The sequence below is a fragment of the Caenorhabditis briggsae genome (genome assembly GCF_000004555.2).
Source record: "Caenorhabditis briggsae complete genome, chrV, whole genome shotgun sequence".
Taxonomy (NCBI): domain Eukaryota; kingdom Metazoa; phylum Nematoda; class Chromadorea; order Rhabditida; family Rhabditidae; genus Caenorhabditis; species Caenorhabditis briggsae.
The window spans coordinates 18,163,432-18,188,426 of NC_013488.2; the positions used below are offsets into that span (position 1 = coordinate 18,163,432).

At 35.6% G+C, this 24,995-nt stretch overlaps 4 protein-coding genes across 4 annotated transcripts; 2 read left to right on the top strand and 2 right to left on the bottom strand.

Moving 5' to 3' along the window:
- Positions 1-1,521: 1,521 nt before the first annotated feature.
- CBG20325 lies at positions 1,522-5,097 on the bottom strand (the record flags this gene model as incomplete). Its single annotated transcript, XM_045238531.1, has 5 exons — positions 1,522-1,896; positions 3,326-3,557; positions 3,617-3,732; positions 4,809-4,971; positions 5,072-5,097. The coding sequence occupies 5 exons, from the start codon at positions 5,095-5,097 to the stop codon at positions 1,522-1,524; spliced, it is 912 nt and encodes a 303-aa protein (XP_045097010.1).
- Positions 5,098-5,669: 572 nt separating this feature from the next.
- Positions 5,670-10,987, bottom strand: Cbr-twk-46 (the record flags this gene model as incomplete). Its single annotated transcript, XM_002647708.2, has 6 exons — positions 5,670-5,735; positions 6,155-6,484; positions 7,308-7,429; positions 7,497-7,703; positions 10,162-10,253; positions 10,848-10,987. The coding sequence occupies 6 exons, from the start codon at positions 10,985-10,987 to the stop codon at positions 5,670-5,672; spliced, it is 957 nt and encodes a 318-aa protein (XP_002647754.2).
- Positions 10,988-17,766: 6,779 nt separating this feature from the next.
- CBG27387 lies at positions 17,767-18,415 on the top strand (the record flags this gene model as incomplete). The annotated part of the gene is made up of 3 exons (XM_045238532.1): positions 17,767-17,981; positions 18,161-18,252; positions 18,294-18,415. 3 exons carry the CDS (start codon positions 17,767-17,769, stop codon positions 18,413-18,415), a joined length of 429 nt encoding a protein of 142 aa, XP_045100328.1.
- A 4,304-nt stretch (positions 18,416-22,719) lies between these two features.
- Cbr-asp-1 lies at positions 22,720-24,736 on the top strand (the record flags this gene model as incomplete). The annotated part of the gene is made up of 2 exons (XM_002647709.1): positions 22,720-23,535; positions 24,371-24,736. The coding sequence occupies 2 exons, from the start codon at positions 22,720-22,722 to the stop codon at positions 24,734-24,736; spliced, it is 1,182 nt and encodes a 393-aa protein (XP_002647755.1).
- Positions 24,737-24,995: the final 259 nt, after the last annotated feature.

Below are 24,995 nucleotides of genomic sequence, written 5' to 3' on the forward strand. Positions count from 1 at the left end.
AGAAAAATTGATTTTTCAAAATTTCAAATTCTTGATTTTTTGAATTTTCGCATTTTCAGAATATCAGAATCTTAGAATTTCTGAATTTCTGAATTTCTGAATTTCTGAATTTCTGAATTTCTGAATTTCTGAATTTCTGAATTTCTGAATTTCTGAATTTCTGAATTTCTGAATTTCTGAATTTCTGAATTTCTGAATTTGTGAATTTCTGAATTTCTGAATTTCTGAATTTCTGAATTTCTGAATTTCTGAATTTCTGAATTTCTGAATTTCCGAGTTTCTGAATTTCTGAATTTCTGAATTTCTGAATTTCTGAATTTCTGAATTTCTGAATTTCTGAATTTCTGAATTTCTGAATTTTTGAATTTCTGAATTTCTGAATTTCTGAATTTCTGAATTTCTGAATTTCTGAATTTCTAAATTTCTGAATTTCCGAGTTTCTGAATTTCTGAATTTCCGAGTTTCTGAATTTCTGAATTTCTGAATTTCTGAATTTCTAAATTTCTGAATTTCCGAGTTTCTGAATTTCTGAATTTCTGAATTTCTGAATTTCTTAATTTCTGAATTTGTGAATTTCTGAATTTCGAATTTCTGAATTTCGAATTTCTGAATTACCGCATTCAATTACTCACTAATTGACCATCTGCTCGTTAATTGCCTCTCGACACCCATCAATCAATAATCTGCCCTTCATCGGTGTCGTTTTCGATTTCTTGTCCCATTTGAAATGTACAGAAGTGCCACGTGGCAATTTTTGCCGTAAAAATTGGGTCTCCGAGTGATGGGGGCACAAGTTATTGGAGGCTCGGGTGAGGGAGACTACAGTAATCTGAAAATTGTTTGAAAATTTGAATTTTGTTGAGAAACGGCTTCAAAATGAGTATGAACACGTTAGGGTTCGAAAAAATATTTTTTTCGAATTGTTCAAAATTTCAAAACTCCGTAAATGGGTTCTTTTTTGGTCAAATTCGAAATTTTTCATATTTTCAAATTGAGCAAAATTTCAGCTTCAAAATGAGTATAAACATGACCAGGGTTGAAACATTTTTTTGTTGAAAATTTTCAAAAATTCGAAAAAAAAATTTTTTTCGAATTTTTCAATATTTCAAAACTTCGTAAATGGGTTCTTTTCCGGTCAAATTTGGAACTTTGTAGATTTTCGAAATCAGCAAAATTTTAGCTTCAAAATGAGTATAAACATGACCTGGTTTGACAAAACTTTAAAAACTTTTTTTGAAAAAATTCCAAAAAAAAATTTTTGTAATTTTTATTTTTTCTCAAATTTCAATTTTTCCGATTCCTATCATGTTTATATTCATTTTGAAGCTCTGTTTACGCCAAATTTGAAAATCAACCTCCCAACAAAAAATTCTGAATCTACAGTAACCCACTGCCCCTTTCTTACCATAGGCTCCTCCACCATCAATGCCTCCTCAGCTGGTATCAATCTCAAGTCCGCATGTTCGTGACATTTCACAAATCTACCGTAATCCACTAAAAGTACAGTAGTCTTATCAACAATCACTGCCCGACAACAAAATCGATTCGCGGATTTCGAATCGCACAAATTTGATCTTTTTGGCGGAATTTTTCCGGAATTTTTGGCAAATTTTGCCACGTGGCTCTCAGAAAATCATCAATTTTGGATCGTTTTGAGACCTGCCAGGGGTACTGTAGATAGACTAATTGAGCATTTTCAATGTGGTCAATGAGCAATGTGTCCTGCTCGAATCTCGGAGCTCTGGCGCATTTTGGAAGACGGGAAATGAATTTTTGGGATTTTTGAACAATTGTTTGGTGGTCCGGGATTACTGTAGTTGGATGGAACGATGGGAAATAGTCACCATCACCATGCTCCTCTTTGAAATCCTCGTCGTCTTCGTGGAATACTTCATTCTGGAGAAAAAAAGCTTTGCATAAAAAAATTGTAAAATTGTTTTAACTCTAATAGAACGCTACCCGGACCGTCCACTTTGAGTTTATATATCGCGGTTACTGTAAAAGATATCAAAAAGTGATTAACTGATAAAATGTTTATCATGATATCAGCAACATTTTATCAGTTGACCACTTTTTGCAATCTCTCACAGAAAATGAGATACATGGGCTCAAATTCGACGATTCAGGTGGCGTTCTATTAGAGTCATACTTGCGACCGGGCCTTTGCCGGGTCTTCGCAGAATCTCTCATAGTTTCTCTTAGAATCAATTTTTTAAGATCAACCAAACTAGATATGATTGAACTTGACGAGTGCTACAATATGATATAATTTAAAGAATTGTGCCTTGTTTATGAACAAAGTTACAGGCAAAAAACAGAGACTCGGCCCGGCCCGGGCCGACGCGGCAAGGGCCGGCCACTTGATGACTTGTAACTTTGTTCATAGACAAGACACAGTACTCCAAATAGTATCATTTTGTAGAACTTGCAAAGTTCTATCATATCTAATTTAGTTGATCTTAAAATATTGTTTCTGAAAGAAACTATGGCAAGGCCCGGTCGCAAGTATGATTAGAGTGTTTACAGTATACCATTTTCTTGCAATGAGCATTCCAACTTCTAGCAATTCTGTCCAACTTCCCATCGTCTCAGGTAATGGAAAAAATTTCTGACACACGTTGAATCCGGAAATGGTTGGATGGTACAAATCGATCTGGAATTTTTGATTTTCAGAATTTCTGAATTTCTGAATTTTTGAATTAAAATGTTTTGTCAAAACTTTTTCCCAGTGGCTCTACTCTTAACTCAGATAAGCCGTCGCTATGATCTTGGGTACGGTATTTTCGATTTTGGCATTTTTCATGGTCCATGTCTCGACACCGTATAACTCACCACATAAGCCTAGGATGCACTTTGGTTTGGGCACAGGTAATCGGGGATTTTTATGGAAAATGAGTAGGAAATCTTGATTTGAATTAATTAGAGCTTTAAAATGAGTATAAACATGACCTAGTTTTGAAAAAGTCGATTTTTTGAATTTTTGCAAATTTTCGCGGTGAGACCCTAAAAGTGTAAAACTACCGTAACTCGGTTATTTTTCGGCCAAATCGAAAAATTGTGGCGGATTTGAATTTAACTTGTTTAGAGCTTCAAAATGAGTATCAACACGACTGGGCTCCGTCCATTTTGAATTTTGAAACTTTTTGACTTTAAAGGCGCATAGGGGGGTTCGAAAAATGAAAATCGGAGAAAGTAGGCCATGATTATACTCATTTTAAAGCTTCAAACAAGCTGTATTCAAATCTGAAAAACAATTTCACTTTGGGCAATAAGTAGTCGAGTTACGGTAGTTTCTGAATTTCTGAATTTCGGGAAAAAAATTTACCAAGAAGGGCTCTTCCAGCGACTTGATTTCCACTCGAAAAAGTGCATTACAATCCAAAATGATATTTTTGAAGTCATGAAGATCCTTAATTTCCAAATCATTGATCGTTATTCCATCGGCTCGACATTTCAGACAAAGGGGCGGAGCCCGGCCGAACCGGCGAATTAGGGGACGGATGTGATGACGTGGCACGAGAATTTGGGTTCCGAAATCTACCAATTCAACGACAACACTGAAGAATCAAATTATCAATTATCAATTATCAATTATCAATTATCAATTAAAACCCACTGCTCTTCTCCCGAAATCTGAGCAATTTTCCCTCGATACCAAATTCCCAATTCCTGTACAGCACAAGCGACGGACACAAAAATCTGATGGTCCTCGAAAAAATTTGGGACCGTTTTCTCAAAATTATACGTCACATTCAACTGATCCATTATCGATTTTCTGGCCGAACTTAAATATTTGGGTTGGAGGGCAATTTCAACGGGAGACATGAAATGGGAAACTTTCGCATAGAAGAGCTTCTGGCTTTCGTCTTCTGGAGTGATGCACGTCTGGAAATTCTTGAAATTAGGCGAAAATTTGAATTTCGGAAGTTGAGAGCTTTAAAACGAGTATAAACAAGCCATACTTCAAAAAATGTTTTTTTTCGGAATTTTTCCGAAAAGTACAAAATCTACCGTATCTCGGTCAATTTTTGTCCAAATCCAACAACTTTAATATTTTTAAAATTAGAGTTTGAAGAGCTTTAAAATAAGTATAAACACGTCTATGTTTGAAATATCGACTTTTAAGAATTTATGGACTTTTCGTGGTGGGACCCTGAAAGTGTAAAACTACCGTAACTCGGCTATTTTTCGTGCCAACCGAGAAATTTTTGAAATACTTACTTTGATTTCTTTAAAGCTTCAAAATGAGTATAATCATGACCTACTTTCTCCGATTTTCATTTTTCGGGCCCCTATGCGCCTTTAAAGTCAAACTTTTTTTCAAAATAATACAATCTACCGTATCTCGGTCAATTTTTGTCTAAAATCAAAAATTGTTATATTTTTGAAAGCAAAATTTTAAGTGCATTTAAATGAGTATAATCATGGCTTACTTTCTCCGATTTTCATTTTTCGGGCCCCTATGCGCCTTTAAAGGCGAAAAGTGTCAAAATTCAAAAAGGGCGGAGCCTAGTCATGTTTAGGCTCATTTTGAAGCTCTCAACAAGCTAAATTCGAATTCGCAACAAATTTTCGACTTCGTCAAAAAATAGCCGAGTTACGGTAGTTTAACATTTTTACGGTCTCACCGCGAAAATTTTTTTTTCAAAAATTCAAAAAATCGACTTTTTCAAAGCTAGGTCATGTTTATACTCATTTTTAAGCTCTAAACAATTCAAACTCAGAACTTCAAAAATTTTTCGATTTGGTCAAAAAATATCCGAGTTACGGTAGTTTTACACTTTTCTGGTCTCAGATAGTTTCCTCACCTGCAACCTTTTTAGATGATAGTAGACAATCACCGAGCTACCCGGATATTTCCAACAAAATTCATCAAATTCCTCTCGTAATTTCCGAATCTTCCACTCGGGACCCCCTGGGACTTCCACAATTTCTCGACATTTATTTTTAATTGGAGGGGATATCGAAAATCTGAAATTTCAGAAAAAAATTTCAAACAAAAATTTTTGTTGTTCAAAAATTTTGAATTCCCTCGGAAATTAAAAAAAAATTATTAAAAAAAATGGTCTACCTCCCCAGTCCGCCACCAAACTCCATAGTATTGTTAGGAGTACTGTATTCAGGTTCCGAATTTGAATATTTGGATTTTGGCGCCAAATTTAAATTTTTTTAAAAATTTGAATTGTGGGCCACGATGCTCCAGCTGGACGCCTGATTTTTTTTTGTTTTATAAATTTTTATTTTAATTAATATTTATTAAAGTTCACGATTATTTAAAAAAAATGACCCAAAATTTGAATTTTTGAACAATTAAAAAATCTGAAATTTCCAAAAAAAAAGGAAAAAAAAAATCAAAAATTTATTATTGCCAAGAAGAATTGTTTTGAGATCCACAAATAAATTAAAAAATCACAAAATTAAAAATTATATATATATATATATATATATATATATATATACCGTAAAACCTGCAATAAAAGCGCCCCCATCTCGGTTCCTGATGAAGATATGAAAAAGTAGTCAACTGATAAACTGTTTATCATAATATCCTATACATTTTATCAGTCGACACATTTTTTATATCTCTCACAGGAGCTGAGATAATTGAGCTCAACACTTGACAGTGTGCGGCATGCCCTTTTATTGCAGGTTTTTTTAAAATTTGAAGCCTATTGTTGAGCATAGTAGCCATTTTCCACAGTATTGGAATCCAGTGTTCCATATTTTCCTTCGTCCTGAAAAATTGAATTTGAGAATTTCCGAATATCTGGACTCGAGGACCCAGAGACCCAGGGATCCAGGGATCCACGGGTTCCAGGGATCCAGGGATCCAGGGATCCAGGGACCCAGTGATCCAGGGATCCAGGCACCCAGGGATTCAGGAATCCAGGGATCCAGGGACCCAGTGATCCAGGGATCCAGGCACCCAGGGATCCAGGAATCCAGGGATCTAGGGACCCAGGGATCCAGGAATCCAGGGATCCAGGGACCCAGTGATCCAGGGATCCAGGCACCCAGGGATCCAGGAATCCAGGGATCCAGGGACCCAGGGATCCAGGAATCCAGGGATCCAGGGACCCAGTGATCCAGGGATCCAGGCACCCAGGGACCCAGAGGTTACATAATTTCTGGATTTTTGGATTTCTAGACTCACCTCATTGAATCTCATCTCCTCATCATTTTTGACAAAGAACGCAGTCAAATTGAACTGTGGAATATCATAAAGCGTCGCCAAGAACAACATCATACAACACAAACCGCCCATCAGGTATACTGTAGCTCCAATTTTGTATAATCCACGGAACGATTGATTTGGGTCGTCTCCCGGTTCGAAATCTCCTAATCCTATGGTAGTTAGAGACACAAAACAGTAGTAAAATGCGTCCAAATACGTCCATTCGGTTTCTATCGATGAGAAAATCCATGCTGGAATTGCGAAGACGAAAATGAGAAGAGCAGCAAGGACGACGCCCACGTGGATTAGCTGAAAATGGAATTTTTGGCTCTAAAATTGAATTTTACAGATTGAGAGCTTCAAAATGAGGATAAACAAGCCATACTTCTGACAATTTTTTTTGAGAAAAATCACAAACTACCGTATCTCAGCCAGTCAAATTTGAAATTTAAAAAATTTTTGAAATTATAATTTAAAGAGCTTTAAAATGAGTATAAACATGCCCAGGTTTGAAAAAAATTTTTTTTTGGGTCCTACCACGAATTACTAAAACTACCGTATCTCAGCCAGTTTTAAGTCAAATTTGAAATTTTGAAAATTTTTGAAATTATAATTTAAAGAGCTTTAAAATGAGTATAAACATGCCCAGGTTTGAAAAAAAAATTTTTTTGGGTTCTACCACGAATTACTAAAACTACCGTATCTCAGTCAGTTTTCAACCGAACTCGAAATTTTTTGTTTTTCCAGATTTGGCAGTTTTCAAGCTTCAAAATGAGTATAAACACGACTAGATTTGAAATTTAAAGATTTTTAGGATTTTCGTGATGAGACCCAAAAATGTAAAACTACCGTAACTCAGCCAGTTTTTGCCAAAATTCAAATATATTTGCGGATTTGAATTTGGTTTGTTTAGAGCTTCAAAATGAGTATAAACATGACTATGTTTGAATCATTTTGTTTTTTTCGAAATTGTGGGTCCTGGAATTTCGAAAAATTCAAAATGGTCCAAAACCTATCATGTTTATACTCGTTTCAAAGCTCATAACATTAAAAACAGAAAAATCATAATTTCAGACTGTAAAAATGAAATTTGGGAGAGTTACGTCTGAAAATAAAGAACAAATTGCCTTACTTGAATATGATTGACAGTAAAAAGGTGTCCCAATCTCTGGTTCAATAATCCGCGGAGCCGATGGGACGGCTCACGCATTCTGGCAACAATCGCAGATAGGAGAGCCAATGTTAGAGGGATTCCTGGAATTTTGAAAATTTTAGAAAAAAAACAATTTCAAAATTTTTTAAAAATATTCCAAAACCTTACCAATAACACAATACAGTATCGTGAACAACTTCCCATGTTCGGTCCTCGGGCTGACTCTACCGTACCCCACAGTACTGATAAGGGTCCCAGCAAAAAAGAAAGCTTGTCCAAATGTCCAATTTGGGTCACTTGTCAAATTCCGGTCCATCCAAATTCCATTCAGTGCCGCTTCACGGATATTTATGAAGAGCTTGTCGATTTCGGTTTCTGGAAGAAAAAGAAAAATAGGTTTTTTTAGGATTTTTAAGATTTCCCTAAAACCAGGTTTAGCCAAGTTCGGGTCAAGGCACGAGAAATGCGCCAAAGCAGTACAATTGCGTCAAGGCACGAAAACTGCGTCAAGACACATAATATGCGCCAAAGCACTCAAAATGCGTGAAGGAATCTAAACTCGCGTCAAGGCACCCGAAATGCGTCAAGGCACCAAAAATGCGTCAACGCACTGAAACTGTGGCAAGGCACGGAAAATGCGTCATGGAACCTGAAATGCGTCAAAGCACCAGAAATTGCGCCAAGACCCAGAAATGTATCAAGGCGCTAGAATTGCGTCAAGACACCTAATTCGCGTCAAGACACTTAAAATGCGTCAAGACACCTAAACTGTGTCAACGGACCAGAAATGTGTCAAGGCACTAACAGAACTGCGCCAAGGCACTGAAAATGGGCCAAGGCACTCGAATTGCGTCAAAGCACCTGGTTTGCGCCAAGGCACCAAAAATGAGCGTCCAGGAACTAAAAATGTTTTAAAGCACTCAAAATGTGTCAAGGCACGGAAATTGTGTCAAAGCACCAGAAATGCGTCAACGTATCTAAAAATGTATTAACGCACCAAAAGAGGGGCAAGGCCCTAATTTGCGCCAGCTGGCACCAGAATTGCGTCAAGGCACTGAATCTGGGCTAGAGAACCAGAAACAAGTAAATGATCGAAAATGCTGTCAAAATAACAGAAATGTGCTACGGCGCTTAGTTCTCGCTAATACAACCGACATGCGCAAACGCACCAAAAATGCGCCAAAGGTCCAAAAATGCGTCAACGTATCTAAAAATGTGTTAACGTACCAAAAATGCAGCAAGGACTCAAATACTGTCAAGGTACTCAAATTGCGTTAAGGCAGCTTGGCTCCTTTCTGGTGCTTCGGCACAATTTCAGTGCATTGACACATTTCTGGTGCGTTGATAAAATTCAGATGTCTTGACGAATCTTCAGTGTCTTGGCGCATTTCTGCTACCTTGACGCATTTATGGTGCTTTGACTTAATTTCGGTTCCTTGGTGCGTTTTTGGTGTCTTGACTCATTATTGGTGCCCTAACGCATTTTCGGTGCATTTTCACAATTCAGGGGTGTTGACGCATTTTTTGTGTCTTGGCGCATCTCATGTTTCCTTGACGCAATTTTAGTGTCTTGACACATTTGAGGCCCCTCTCTGCATTTTTGGTGCAAGTTGGCGCAGTTTTAGGGCTTTGTGCCTTGGCACATTTCTGGTCCGTTGACACAGTTTAGGTGCCTTGACGCATTTTAAGTGTCTTGACGCGAATTAGGTGTCTTGACGCAATTCTAGCGCCTTGATTGGCGCAACTTATGTTTCCTTGACGCATTTTTAGGGCTTTTACGCATTATGGGTCTTTTGACCCATTTTTGGGTCCTTGGCGTGTTTCGGGTGCATTGACGCGAATTTAGAGACTTCGACGCATTTTGTTTTTTTTTAAATATCAAGTTGGTAAAATACCAAAGTTCAACTTTTGAAAAAAAAAGGTAAAATTTTTCCCAAAATTTCAAATTTCCCGCCAAGCCAAATTCAAAAAAAAACCTACGAGAGACATCGTTTCGAATCATAAATTGTTCCAATTCGAATTGGAACTTTCTCCGAGCCCTCAAATCGTTGTCAATCTCAATCCATTGTATGATTCTAGCACCAAATATTAGGAAAAAAGTTTGGAAGAAAATTCCAAAAAATATCGCACGGTTCAGTAGAGCGTACTTGTGATCCAGACGACTACACGTCCACCAGAGGCACATTTTTTGGGTAAAAAATAATGTTTTTTCACAAAAAATGTATAAAAATCAATAAACTAGCTATCTTATCAGTGATGTGTTCTCTACTCTTATCAGTATTGGTTCTGGTGGGGTTGGACACACAAAAAAGACTAAAAATATGCTGTAAATATTGTTTCTGTATAAATTCTAGAAAAATTTTTTTTCCAAAAAGTGTAAAACTACCGTATCTCAGTCAGTTTTGAGCCAAGCTCGAAAATTTTTGTACTTTCAAAATCACCAAAAAAAGAGCTTCAAAATGAATATAAACAAACTATTATTCAATTATTTTGAAATTTCGAAATTTTGAATGTTTCGTGGTGGGACACCAAAAATGTATTTTTGGTCATAACTCGCTTAGTTTTGACTCAATTTTTGTAAAATTTATATTTTTAGAATCAACAAAAAATGAGCTTTTAGATAAATATGAATGGTAACAGTTTTCACACAATCTAAAATTTTTAGAAAAACTTGTTCAACTGAAAATCGAAATTCACATTTATGAAATTTCAAAACCCTATAACTCAGCTAATTTTGGACCAAATTTCATTAAATTTTGATTTTTAGACTCAGCAAAGATTGGCAAACTCAATTGTTTTAAATAAATTTGAAAAATTGTAGCCCCTGGCTCACCGTCAATGTCCAACTGCAACAATCTCTCCCTCCACTGATTCTGGTACTCCAAATACGTTTCTCGTTCGATTTTCTCCAATGGATATTCGATTCTGAAAATATCATGCGCTTATCTAAAACTACAAAAATTAGGATTATTTTGAAATGTTTTTTTGAAGGAATCCAGTTTTTAAAGATTTGAAAATATGATCCGAAAATGAGCCAAAACATTTTTTGCCAATTTTTTTTTCCAAAATTTTCTCAAAATCACCATACCTTTGTTAATTTTGCCTTAAAACGTTTTATAATGGAAAATCTAGAATTTTCAGCTGAAAACGATTCGAATAAGTATAAAACCAACACATTTAAGCAAAATTTGATTTTTGAAAAAAAAATTAATATTTCAATTTTCCTGTTTTTGGAATTTCTCTGAAATACATTCATAACTCCCTTCGTTTTTGTTCAATTTTTTTAAAGTTTTATTTTTGAGCTCAGCTAGTTAAGGCAATTTGATTGATCATAAATTTGACATAGTTTGAATTTTCAAAGAGAGTTTCAGAGTTATTTACACAGCCCTTCTGAAAATTAAAAAAAAAAACTAATTTTTTTCAAAATTTCACTCAAAAATAGTCATGTTTATACTCATTTTGAAACTCTAAATTTCAGGAATTCGAATTTCAACATTTAAAATTCTAAAAATCAAATACCTAACAAAAACAATGGCTCCAACGAGAAGGTACACAACGGCGACGCCCAGTCCAACCAGAATACGCATGTTCGACTCACGCATCCGGCCTTCCATCCCATTCATCACTTTCGTGTGAAGTGAGAACATTTCCAGCCCCATGGCTAGTTTTTTCTAGAAATTTTGAGCCAGAAAAGTGGAAATTAGAGGAAAAATGAGCAAAAAAAATAAGCCAATTGAGCAAAATGAGCTAAAAATATAAAAATGATTAAATGTCCTCAGGACAAGTTTTCAATAGAGAATAGTCTTCAAAATTGAAATTTTCAACAAATTCTGAGCCGGAAAATTTAAATTTTGAGGAAAAATGAACCAAAAATTTAAAAAATGGGGAAAAAAATCCAAGGATATGTATACTGATGAATAAATAATGAGAAAAAAAAGAGTATTATATTTTTATGCGGAGGGGGCGGAATAGAAAAATACACAACCCCATAATTTTTTTGGTTTCGGTGCAAATGCACTTTTGCGCTAAAAAAAGATTTGTTTAGAAATAGAAGAGCCCCCTAATTTTCAACTTTGAGCCAATTTATCTCGGTTCCTGATAAAGATACACAAAATTTGTCAACTGATAAATTGTTTATCATAATATCCTTCATATTTTATCAGTTGACACATTTTTGATGTCTCTTTTAGGAGCTGAGATAATTGAGCTCAACACTTGACAGTATGTGGGGGCCCTTCTATTTCAGGTTTTACGGTAATTTTTTTTTACTAAAGAAATGTATATATTTGCATTTCTAGATTCTGAATTTTACTGGAAAAAAAGGGACAATTTGAATGATAGAATTTTTAAAAATTTGCTTTAACATCGACAAAATTTCAGTAGTAATTCAGAAATTCCAAAATTGGAGCTGTTCTGGACCCTCTTCCAAGGTGGCCTAACTTTCCCAACACGAATTTTCTAAGTCATCAGAGTTTATGGCCTAGAAATTACCTTAAGTGTGTTTTCTAGGCCATCGACCATGGTGGCCTAGAAAACCCAAAGTTAGGTCATCATGGCATAGAAACCAGAGATGTCCGGAATGACTTTTATGAGAAACGAAATCCGGAATCCGGAACGCGGAATAAAAAATTTTCTCGGAACCCGGAATCCAGAATCCGGACATTTCTGCTAGAAACCCCCTCCAGGTGAATATAAAGCCATTTTTAGGCAGGGAAACTTGGTGGCCTAAAAAACAAAACTTGCAAAAGTTAGGCCACCACTTTAAGATGACCTAGAAAACACACCAGGGTCATGCTATGCCATCTTTAGTCCAAAAAAAAAAGTTGGTGGCCTAGAAAACATATTTTGCGAAAGTTAGGCCACCAAGCTTAGAATTGCCTAGGATCGCTAAACTTGCCATGTAACCCAGAGTTGACTAAATTAGTTAGCCTAGAAAACACCGTAGGCTTGAAAACACACACAATTAATAAAAAAGCTTACGTCAGTCAAATATAGAGGTCAGAGGATCAGAAAATCACTTAAAAATCACTCAAGAAAACTCTCTGAAATAGGAAAACCAATTTTTTTTTTGAATTTTTTTTCTCAAAAAAAGAGCAAAACCGAAAGGAAAGGCGTCAAGTGCTTTTTTCATCATCATCATTCTCATCATCTCCTTCTCCTGCAAACGACAAGGGAATAGAAATGAGAAGAAGAAGAAGAAGAAGAAGGACCTCTTCTTCTTCTTCTTCTTCGTATTTTCTTCTAAAGAAAATGCGAAAAAGGGGAAAAAGTGGAAGAGGACACCCTGAAAGTGGCCGTTGGGGTGGGCGAGAGACAATTGGTGGGGGCTGAGGAGCAATGAAAGAAAATGAATACGTTATATAAAAGGGGTCCGCGTTCGAATTGATTGCGGAGGAAAATGGAAAATGGGGGACCCGAAAATAAAATAGGGAAGAAAGGGGATTTTTTGGCTCTTTTCTAGTTTGGAGGTCCCAAAAAAGTTCAGAGGTCCCCAGAAAAAAACATACTTGCGAGCGGGCCTTGCCATAGTTTCTTTCAGAAACAATATTTTAAGATCAACTAAATTAGATATGATAGAACTTTGCAAGTTCTACAAAATGATACTATTTGGAGTACTGTGTCTTGTCTATGAACGAAGTTACAAGTCATAAAGTGGCCGGGCCAGGTCTCTGTTTTTTTGCCTGTAACTTTGTTCATAGACAAGACACAATTCTTTAAATTATATCATTTTGTAGCACTTGTCGAGTTTTATCATATCTAATTTAGTTGATTTCAAAATATTGATTCTAAAAGAAACTATGACAGATTCTTCGAAGGCCCGGCAAACGTCCGGTCGCAAGTATACAAAAAAATGGAGGTCCGAAATTTGAAAACGCACAGATGTTAGAATAGTGTAACAGATTTTGGAGTTTTGAGCCTCAATAGGATGATAAGTGACTTCTCCTAACAGTTTTTGCTCCATTTCTCTTTTTTCTTTCTGATGGACTCCAATTTACATATAAGCCAAATGTCAGCAAAATACAGTAATGCCTCCGTGAGTGTACTGTCTCTCAGACTTAGATAATGTTTAGAAAATGTGAATCTGAATTTCTGAATTTCTGAATTTCTGAGTTTCTGAATTTCTGAATTTCTGAATTTCTGAATTTCTGAATTTCTGAATTTTTGATATTTTGAATTTCTGCATTTCTGAATTTCTGAATTTCTGAATTTGTGAATTCTAAGATTCTGAGATTCTGAATTTCTGAATTTCTGAGTTTCTGAATTTCTGAATTTCTGAATTTCTGAATTTCTGAATTTCTGAATTTCTGAATTTCTGAATTTCTGAATTTCTGAATTTCTGAATTTTTGAATTCTAAGATTCTGAGATTCTGAGGTTCTGAGATTCCGAGAAGGAAACAGTTTGGGGGTCCATTTCTCCGCTCTTCCAATAATGGACATTTGGAACCCTAGAAAGTAGAAGAGAGAGCAAAAAATTGTGAGAGACGCAGAGAAAAAGAGAAGGGGTGCTGCATGATTTATGAGTTGGATTCTTTCGAAATGAAAGAAAGCAAAGAAGAATGGGGGGAATGGAGATTCAGAATGATGGATTTTTTTCATTTCGGTGCCAAAACCAAAATTTTTGGAAAACTTCGGAAAGATGAGCACTATAGATATTGGTGCCATCTTCTCGTTTTTGATTGATTGGCGAGAAAAAAGAGGCGTGTCCTATTTTTTGTTTCGAAATGACCTGTTTCGAAGTGTCATGCAGTTTCGAAATGCCCGGTTTTGAAGTGTCGCGGTTTCGAAACGACTGGTTTCGAAATAACTGGTTTCGCAGTGTCACGCAGTTTCGAAATGACTGGTTTCAAAACGTCGCGGTTTCGAAGTGACGCGGAGCCGATTTATGGGAAATTTTTGGGCGAATTTTGGCAATAATATTTTTTGGCAAATACTATTTTTTTGAAGAATGGTGATGTCATCTGTGTGACACTTCGAAACCAGTCATTTCGAAACCAAACAAAAAAAAAACACAGCGTGCAAATTTCGCAGTTTCGAACTGGTTTCGAAATGACCTGTTTATAGGAATTCGCAGAGAACTGATGGATATTTTTGGGCATATTTCAATTCAAAAAATGGCCAAATTTAGGAGAAATAAGAACAAAAAAATTCTGGTCAGTTTGTAAATTCGTACTTTTTTTTTTGGTTACATTAGAAAAATTTTCGTATGTAACGACAAGTTTTTTTCCCCCCAAAATCTCGTGTTAATCAAATTGTGGGTGTGGGGAAACACACGTTTTTTTCGCTTTCTTCTAGAAATTTTTTCGCTCAATGATCAGAATTTTCTGGTCTATTTTTGTTAGAGCCATAAACGAAAACAAAACGTTTCAGGGGTAAAAAAAAATTGTGGGGCTATTTTGAAAAAGATGACGTCATAATTTTGTACTTTTGTACACTGGACTTTTGTACACTGGACACTTTGAAGCCGGTCATTTCGAAACTACGTGACACTTTGAAGCCGGTCATTTCGAAACTACGTGACACTTTGAAATCGGTCATTTCGAAACTGCGTGACACTTTGAAGCCGGTCATTTCGAAACTGCGTGACACTTTGAAACCGGTCATTTCGAAACTACGTGACACTTTGAAATCGGTCATTTCGAAACTACGTGACACTTTGAAATCGGTCATTTCGAAACTACGTGACACTTTGAAACCGGTCATTTCGAAACTACGTGACACTTTGAAGCCGGTCATTTCGAAACTACGTGACACTTTGAAATCGGTCATTTCGAAACTACGTGACACTTTGAAACCGGTCATTTCGAAACTACGTGACACTTTGAAGCCGGTCATTTCGAAACTACGTGACACTTTGAAATCGGTCATTTCGAAACTGCGTGACACTTTGAAGCCGGTCATTTCGAAACTGCGTGACACTTTGAAACCGGTCATTTCGAAACTACGTGACACTTTGAAATCGGTCATTTCGAAACTACGTGACACTTTGAAATCCGTCATTTCGAAACTACGTGACACTTTGAAGCCGGTCATTTCGAAACTACGTGACACTTTGAAATCGGTCATTTCGAAACTGCGTGACACTTTGAAACCGGTCATTTCGAAACTACGTGACACTTTGAAATCGGTCATTTCGAAACTGCGTGACACTTTGAAACCGGTCATTTCGAAACTACGTGACACTTTGAAATCGGTCATTTCGAAACTGCGTGACACTTTGAAGCCGGTCATTTCGAAACTACGTGACACTTTGAAATCGGTCATTTCGAAACTGCGTGACACTTTGAAACCGGTCATTTCGAAACTACGTGACACTTTGAAGCCGGTCATTTCGAAACTACGTGACACTTTGAAATCGGTCATTTCGAAACTGCGTGACACTTTGAAGCCGGTCATTTCGAAACTACGTGACACTTTGAAATCGGTCATTTCGAAACTGCGTGACACTTTGAAACCGGTCATTTCGAAACTGCGTGACACTTTGAAATCGGTCATTTCGAAACTACGTGACACTTTGAAATCGGTCATTTCGAAACTGCGTGACACTTTGAAACCGGTCATTTCGAAACTGCGTGACACTTTGAAATCGGTCATTTCGAAGCTGTGAATTTTGCACGCTGCAATTTTTTTTTCTTTAATAAAATTTTCTTTTATTCCAATTCTCAATTTCATTTTTACGTGACCGTGTTTTTTTTTTCGGTTTCGAAGTGTCGCGGTTTCGAAGTGACGCGGAGCCGTGATTTTTTTGTCCAACGTTTAAAAGTTTGATCATCAGCCAAATAATTCAACAGCCAATTTTTTTCTAAAATCTCACGTTTACTGGGGCGCGATTTCTGACCCGTTGCCTTGAACCCAAGTGGCCAAATTACATTTCTATGTCCCTCATTTATTGTGAAACCTATATTTTTGAAATTTGTAAAAAAAGGAGTTTCAAAATGAGTATAAACGTTTGATATTTCAAAAAAATCGGTATTTTTAAATAATTTTTCAAAATGCCATTTTTTATAAATGTATCCAACAAAAGAAAAATGGCAAAGATAAAAGGAAAAGAGCCCCCGAATGTATATGTATGTAATAAAAAAAGAAGTCAAGGTTTTTTCCCCATTATTTTTTCTGTTTTCCGCCGATTTTTTTCCGGTGTGCATGTCATAAAAATATAAAAATAACGATATTCGGGAGAGAAAAATGAAGAAATAAGACAATTGGGGGGATTTTGAATGGCTCAAAAATTGGCACTATTTTGACCAAATTTTTTTCAATCTCTAAAATTCAAAATGAGCAAGTCGAGAGCTTTAAAATGAGTATGAACAAGCCACAGTTTGAAAATTTGAATTTTCTGACTTTTCAAACTTTTCGTGGTGGGACCCAAAAATGTAGTTTGGGGTATAACTCGCTTATTCTCTAGTCAATTTTTGTGAAATTTATATTTTTGAAATCAGCAAAAAATCAGCTTTAAAATGACATACAAAATTTCAAAGTTTCGAACTTTTTGAACTATTCGAAAAAACGCATTTTTACAAAAAAAAATGCACAACTAAAAACTACAAGCATATTTTTTCAGTAAAGTGAAGAGTGATCATCTTTTTTTTGAAGAATCTCTTCACTTCTCTTTTTTCCATATTTTTACCACTTTGAAGGAACCAAAAAAAAAAGAAATGGACCCCCCCCCCCCCCCCAAGAAGAAGAGAAACCGATAGAGAACAGATAATAGAGCGTCAAGGATTTTCGTATTCCTTGGGGGACCCGATGGACCAAGGAAAATATAGGATTGCGAAATATCGAAAAATATATATAAAAATGAGAGAATTTCCAACATTTTATCATTTTACTATTTTTTGAGATCTGTTATAGAAACGAAGATAATTAAGGTTAATTATAGTCCTCTTATTTTAAGCTCAATTATCTCGGTTCCTATGAAAGATATCAAAAAATTGTTAATTAATAAAATGTTCAAAATGAAATTTTCAACATTTTATTAGTTTTCAAAGTTTTTGTATCTTTTATAAGAACTGAGATAATTAGGGCTAAAGTATAAAGACGCAGTGTATTAGGAGTGGTCCACTGCAACCGCGTAGAAAGATCCCATGTACCAAAATTGTCACCTGAAACAAATATTCAAAATCGATAATTATAAATCATACTGTCAGTTTTTTATCTTTCAAATCACAATGAATTATATTTTTATTATATTATATATTTTGAATTATATTATAAGGACCCGGGACCCAGGGACCCAGGGACCAGGCTTGCTCGGAAAACCCTATTCGGAAAATCGGATATCCGAATTTTTTTTTGAAATTTTTTTTCGAAAAATCGGATTTCCGAATTTTTTCCGAATTTAATTTTCGGAACATCGGATATCCGATTTTTTCCACTAGACTTGAAAGAATTCGAGTCATTGTATCGAGAAATTGCGAAGGATCATGTGGAAATTGAAGAAATGCTGAAATTAAGAAAAGCAATGGTAACTGATATCCCAAAACTGGCTAGTGAACTTTCTGAAACATTCATGGCAGTGACTGAGAGTAGAAGGAAATTTGCAGTCTTAACTGGAATTTCAGCAGATGAAAGTTTCAGTGAAAAGTTCTCAAATTTCTCAAAGTGTTTGGAAGAGCTGAGCACAAAAGCTCCAATTTTGAAAGTGAGATTCAACTAGTAAAAAATAATTTTGATGTTCGTTCTCTTATTCAGAAAAGTCGATTCATCAGAGGAGAATGGCTTTAGAGGCTACGAAACCAAGTCCTGATGGCTCAATCTTATTCACCAACCCATCAATATGATGTGTTAGTAGAAGATCTTAGTTACGATGAGAATTTTGAATTATTGATTTTCAGTGTGAATCTCCTGCACATAAAATTCTATTTTGCACATTTTAAGCAAGATACGATTCTGCAAGAAAGATCATATAACATGTTTTTACTTCTTGGTAAGTATTTTCAAACTCGTTTTCCAATTATTTCCTTTTAGCCGAAATTGGAGGTACTATTGGTTTATATGTCGGAGCCACTTTACTCACAGTCGCTGAAACTCTTGTATTTCTATGTGAAAGAAGAAAGAGCAACATTTTCTTGAAACCTCAATTTGTTTAACATTTTTATTTTGTTTTGAAAAATGAATATCTTCGAATCTTTTGTGGTCCACTGCCAGAGACAGTGACACAATTGGTTCGACGTCGAAGACAAGAGAGAAAACGATGAAGAGTTCAACGAATGTGAGGAATTAGAAACTGTGCACCTAAATGTCAATAGAAAGAACATTGACTTATTACTAAGTCTTTATTAAATATAATTATAGAGAAAAGATTAGCGAAAGATGACTTAAGGTCATCTCAAAGATAAGAGAGAATTAATGTGACCTGTTTGAGCAGGTGACTTGAACTTGGCGCCGGAGAAGCGTGCTGTTCGTGGAGTCGCACGAGACGCTTCAAACTGGTGACGTTGGCGGGAGTTTGAATGCAGGCCGTTGGGGTGTAAAAGATCTGAAGAAACCTGAAAGAACATTAGAGGGATTTTCCTCATTTGAGATTAAAGGATTTTCCTCATTTGAGATTAAAGACTCGTGGAATATGTGATATTCCACGACAGTAAAGTTTTTTTTAACTGATAAATTATGGTATAAATACCTGTTGGAGGAGGAAACGTAGACACAGATCCATTGTTGCAGAAACGACCGCGAGGTGTTTGAGGAGTCATTTTGGGATATTCTGAAAAATATAAGGAAATTTGCAATGTCGGAGCAATACTTTTCCTTTTCAGAATGTACACAGTGTCGGAACAAATAATTTTATATACCTCGTAAAAGTAATTCAGTAAAATAATAGACATAATCAATTTTAGCTTTAAAACAAAATAATAAAATATGCAAATTAAAATCCCGGCGAGCGGAGTGTCGTTTAGTCCGCCGGCAGGTACTTTCTCCTGCCACCACTTCAATAGCCTGCCGGCATCCTTCTTATTGAAGAGATGTTCCTTAAAGCTTAATTATCCCGTTTCCTGTCAGAGATATCAAAATATTTTCAACTGATAAAATGTTGGAAATTTTATAATAAACATTTTAATAGTTGGTTAATTGTTGATATCGATTGTAGGAACCGAGATAATTAGGCGTAATTAGAGGCTTTCTATATTTTCATTATTTTCTAGTAATTAAATTTTGAGCTCAATTATCTCAGCTCCTATCGAAGATATCAAAAATTGGTTAACTAATAAAATGCTGCTGATTTTATGATAATTACTTTATCAGTTCATAAAATTTTGATATCTTTTATAGAAATCGAGATAATTAGGGATAATTGTAGCTTTCTAGTGTTTTCATAATTTTCTACTAATTGAATTTTGAGCTTATTATCTCAGTTGCTATGAAAGATATCAAAATTTTAATAACTAACAAAATGTTGGAAATTTTATAATAAACTTTTTTTAAATTGATTAATTGTTGATATCTTTTATAGTAATTGAGATAAATAAGATTAATCATAGGTTTCTCAAATCATCCATTTCATTTTTTGATTATTTTTTCCAGGCTTATTCCCAAATTGTAATTGATCATTGCTTTCTTTTTCTTTCTCTTTTTTCTCCTTTTCTTTTTGTTTCCAACAATTAATACTATTAAAGTGGATTTCTTAATTTCTCTTTTTACAATTTTTCAGAAAATGATAAGAAGTTTTACTTCTTTTCGGACACTTGGAATTAGAAGAAAGAGAAAAGAAGAGGAATTATTTATTTAGGACACGAAACCAAAAATTTTGTGGTGATAATAGTGATAAAAAAGTTTGTTTGGTCACGAGGCGAAGAAATTGTATATTGTCAGCTTTTTTGGGAAACCGGATTTTGGGGGGAAACTGGTCATTCAATGAATGGTTGACCTGTTTTTGATTCGACAGGCACAGAAGCGGAAATAACTGATAATAGTGATAATCATAGTGATAATTTAAAAATAACGTCATTTTTCAGATTTTCAGACTTTACCGACGGTTTTGGAAAATAGGGAATTGTTGGCACCGATTTAAAAAAGGACAAATTTGATAAAACTTTTGTGAATTTCTAAATTTTCAAAATTCTGAAATTCCGAGATTTTGAAATTTCTGAATTTCTGAATTTCTGAATTTCTGAATTTCTGAATTTCTGAATTTCTGAATTTCTGAATTTCTGAATTTCTGAATTTCTGAATTTCTAAATTTCTGAATTTCTGAATTTCTGAATTTCTGAATTTCTGAATTTCTGAATTTCTGAATTTCTGAATTTCTGAATTTCTGAATTTCTGAATTTCTGAATTTCTGAATTTCTGAATTTCTAAAAAATCGTAAAAAATATTTTTTCGTATTCTCCATAAAATGTTTAAAACCGGAATCATGAATAATGGGAGGCCAATAAAATTTTGTGTGCTGTAATAAAAATTTAATGACAATTCAATTTTCAGCACTTTCAGCAAAAAGCTGTGCAAGTTTTGCAGGAATTTTTTTTTGGAATAAAATAATTCAATGACAATTTTTTTAATTCTAAAAATTGGTGCTAGAACAAAAAAATTTTGAGGTGGAAAAACTATGAAACTGACATCAATGTGGTAGTTTGACATTAGGAAAACACATCATTTCAGTAGTTTATAGCTGATAATGAGAAAATTGAAAAAAAAAGAAAATAATTTTTTTTTTTATTTTGAAAAAAAATTTTTTGAAAATCAAAATTCAGAAAAAAGCGAAAAATTCTACATTGTAACTCAATATTTTTTTCTTTTTTCTGCATTTTATATTATTTGAAAATCGTTAAAAAAGACAATTTCGGCGTCCATTTTTCAGGGAATCCAGGAATTCTAAAGACGTCTTGAAATGTGATACATTGTCTTCTAAAATCAACATTTTTGTTGATTTTTGGATTTCAGCATTTTTGGAAAATCTGAAAGAAAAAATTGGGGAAATGGAGAAAGGGGAAATCTGGAAAAAATCTGGAAAAAAAATTATTTGAAAATTACAGAAACGATTGAAAAGTGAACTGGAAAAAGATAACTGGTGACAACCTGAAAAGATTTGTTAGGAAAATTTCTTCAAAATTTGGAAAAACTGGAAAAAAATTTTTACAAAAGTTCTTTTATGAAATTTAAATTTAAAACGGGTTTCAATAAAAAATTGAAAACTACAAAAAATTTTGAAGTCTGTGCGATTATGGGGTCTGAAATTAGTCAAAGTTACAAAAAAAAGAGCTTGAGAATCTTCCTTAGTGAGAATCTTACCTATTGAGAATCTTTCTTAGTAAGAATCTTTCTTAGTAAGAATCTTTCTTAGTGAGAATCTTACCTATTGAGGATCTTTCTTATAGTTAGTGAGAATCTTTCGTAGTGAGACTTTTTATTGTGGATCTATTGAAGATCAAGAGTTGAGAATAAGGTTTCAAAATGGAAAACAAAAGTTTAAAAAATTTAAATTTTTTTCGAAATCCTAAAACTTCTAAAAACTAACCTAAAATTATGTTTTTCCTGCTCCAAATTGGTCACATTTTTACATAAAGTGTAAAACTATAAATTTCAAAAATACTCCTACCAAAAATAGATGCCTTTTCTTCAAACCATGTGATCATCCAAACTTTTTTTTTCGATTTTTTAACTTTTAGTGCACTGCTTTTTTTTAATTCCTGCTCCAAATTTCTTTGCTTGATGTAAAAAGTGAAAACTCGCGATCATCATCATTATTAATAAGTACAAAGAGAAAGAGAGAGAGAGAGAGAGAGAGAGAGAGAGAGAGAGAGAGAGAGAGAGAGAGAGAAAGAGAGAGAGAGAAAATGAGAAACTGATAAGAATTGTGTGTAGTCCTTGGAAGATTGTAAAATGGCAATGACGTAAAATAGGGGGTGATAAGAAAGTGGGCGGAGCCTAGAAATGAGCCGGAGCCAGAATATAGTATAAAAGGAAGGCAAGAGAAGTCACTATCAATATCTTTTTTCTATTCTCTAGAACTTTCTATCTTTTTTTAGGCCTATGCGCCTTTAAGGACCCATAACTCACCTTAAGATGGAGTTAAAACTTTCAAACTTAGTTAGATCGATAGGAAATTTCAAGAGCTATCTATTGGTATAACATTTATATAGGATTTTAGTTGTTATAAGTACCTTAAGGCTTCAAAGCTAAGTCCTTAAGCTCACCCTTAAACCTTCAGCTCAACTTTGAAGCTTAAGCCTCACTTCCACATTACCTTAAACCTTAAACATAACTTCAAACATTAACCTTAATCCATTAAGCTCAGAGCGAAGTTTTCAGCTAAACTTCCAACCTTAAGCTGAGCTCTAAAAAGCTAGCTCCATTAGCCAACTCTAAAAAAGTTTGGGCACTTTCAAGTTTGAACTTCCCGCCTTCCAATAATTCTTACTTTTTAACATCATCCTCGTCAACAATGAATTTTGCAGGTATGAAGACCTTCGTTTTGCTCGCCCTCGTGGCGGCATGCTCCGCCGCCGTCTTCAAGGTGCCAGCCACCCAATCCGGATCGCTCCGCGCCAAGCTCATCTCCGAGGGAACCTACCCACAATTCCTCGCCACCCAACACGCCGCCCGTATCGAGCAATTGAACTCCGGCTCCCAACCATTCCTCGACTACTTTGACGACTTCTACCTCGGAAACATCACCCTCGGAACCCCACCACAACCAGCCACCATCGTTTTGGACACTGGATCCTCCAACTTGTGGGTTATTGATGCTGCATGCAACTCCCAAGCTTGCAACGGATACCCAGACTCTGGATACAAGAAGCAGAAGTTCGACACCACCAAGTCGTCGACCTTCACCAAGGAGACCCGCAAGTTCTCGATCCAATACGGATCCGGATCCTGCAACGGATACCTCGGAACCGACACCATCACCTTCGGAGGACTCACCATCAAGTCCCAAGAGTTCGGAGTTGCCACCCACTTGGCTGAGGTCTTCGGATACCAACCAGTCGACGGAATCCTCGGATTGGGATGGCCAGCACTCGCTGTTGACAAGGTTGTGCCACCAATGCAAAACGTTCTTCCACAACTTGATGCTCCACTCTTCACCGTTTGGCTCGATCGCAAGCTCACCATCTCCCAAGGAGGATCCGGTGGACTTATCACCTATGGAGCTGTTGATACCACCAACTGCGACTCTCAAATCACCTATGTTCCATTGACCGCTAAGACATACTGGCAATTCGCTCTTGATGGATTCTCCGTCGGAACTTTCTCCGAGAACAAGAAGGATCAAGTGAGTAGCTGAACTTTTGAGCTTAAGAGATCTTTTTGCTCATACGGTATCACAAAAGCAGCTAAATTCGCCCATACCTTAGCTCAATTTCGCTTGAAAGCGCTGAAAGTCTAATTTTTGAAATCAGCAGACTATTCCGGTCAAAATGAGTATAAACAAGCCATAGTTTGGAAATTTTCGATTTCTCGTATAAGCTAGCGATTTTATGAAAAATCGCCTTAACTCGCTTGAAACTCAACCGGTTTTTCGGAAACATACATTTTTGAAATCAGCACTTAAAGACGGTTTGAACGAGTATGAACAAGCTATACTTCTGATATTTTCGATTTTTCGCATAAGCTAGCGATTTTATGAAAAACGACCATAATTCGCTTCAAACTCAATCAATTTTTATGAAACTAATATTATTAGAATCAAAAAAACTATATTTTTGAAATCAGCATTGTCAGACGGTTTTGATGAATGTAAATAAGCAATAATTTCAAGAGCTTTGATTTATGGCAAAATCTGGAATGCGCCTTTAAAATGGCCATAACTAGCTTCAAACTAAACTAAATTTAGTGAAATAAAGAATTTAAGAATTAGCAAGTTTAGAGCTTTAAATTTCATATAAAAAACCATAATTTCAAAAATTATCTTGCTTCAAAATCATCCAACTTCAATGTAGCCTAGATTTTGGAATTTCGAATTTTTCGGTGAAATGCTCATAACTCGCTTCAAACTTGACCAACTTTTATGAAATCGATATTTTTAGAATTAGAACGTTAAAGCGGTTTGAATGAATATAAATCCGTAGATTCAAGGCTCCGAAGTCCTAAACAAATCAATTTTCCAGGTCATCTCCGACACCGGAACCTCCTGGCTCGGAGCCCCAAACACCGTCGTGTCCGGAATCGTCAAGGCCACCAAGGCCACCTTCGACTGGACCAACGAGCTCTACACCGTTGACTGCTCGACCATGCAAACCCAACCAGACCTCGTCTTCACCATCGGAGGAACCAAATACAACGTCAAGTCTGTCGAGTACATCTTGGACCTTCAACTCGGAGGTGGAAAGTGCGCTTTGGCCGTCTTCTCCATGGGAAATGGTGGCTTCGGACCATCCTGGATCCTTGGAGACACCTTCATCCGCCAATACTGTAACATCTACGATATTGGAAACGCCAGAATCGGATTCGCCAACGCTCACCACAGCTTCTAATCTGATTAAGTCGCCTAAGAACTGATTTAGTGTACAATTTGCACACATTTCCTTTAATAAAATTTCGAGTCTTGGTCTTTTTTTTTAACACTGATAAGAAGTCACACTCTATTGATAAGAACTATGCTAGCAAAGGAAAATGTTGCGAAAATAGTTTCTTGCAGGAGAAATTTTGAAATTGATGTTGAAGTTTGATTCTTGAAGTAGTTTGCAGAAATTTCGGAAACTCGATTCCAAAATTAAAGGCTACATCGAAATG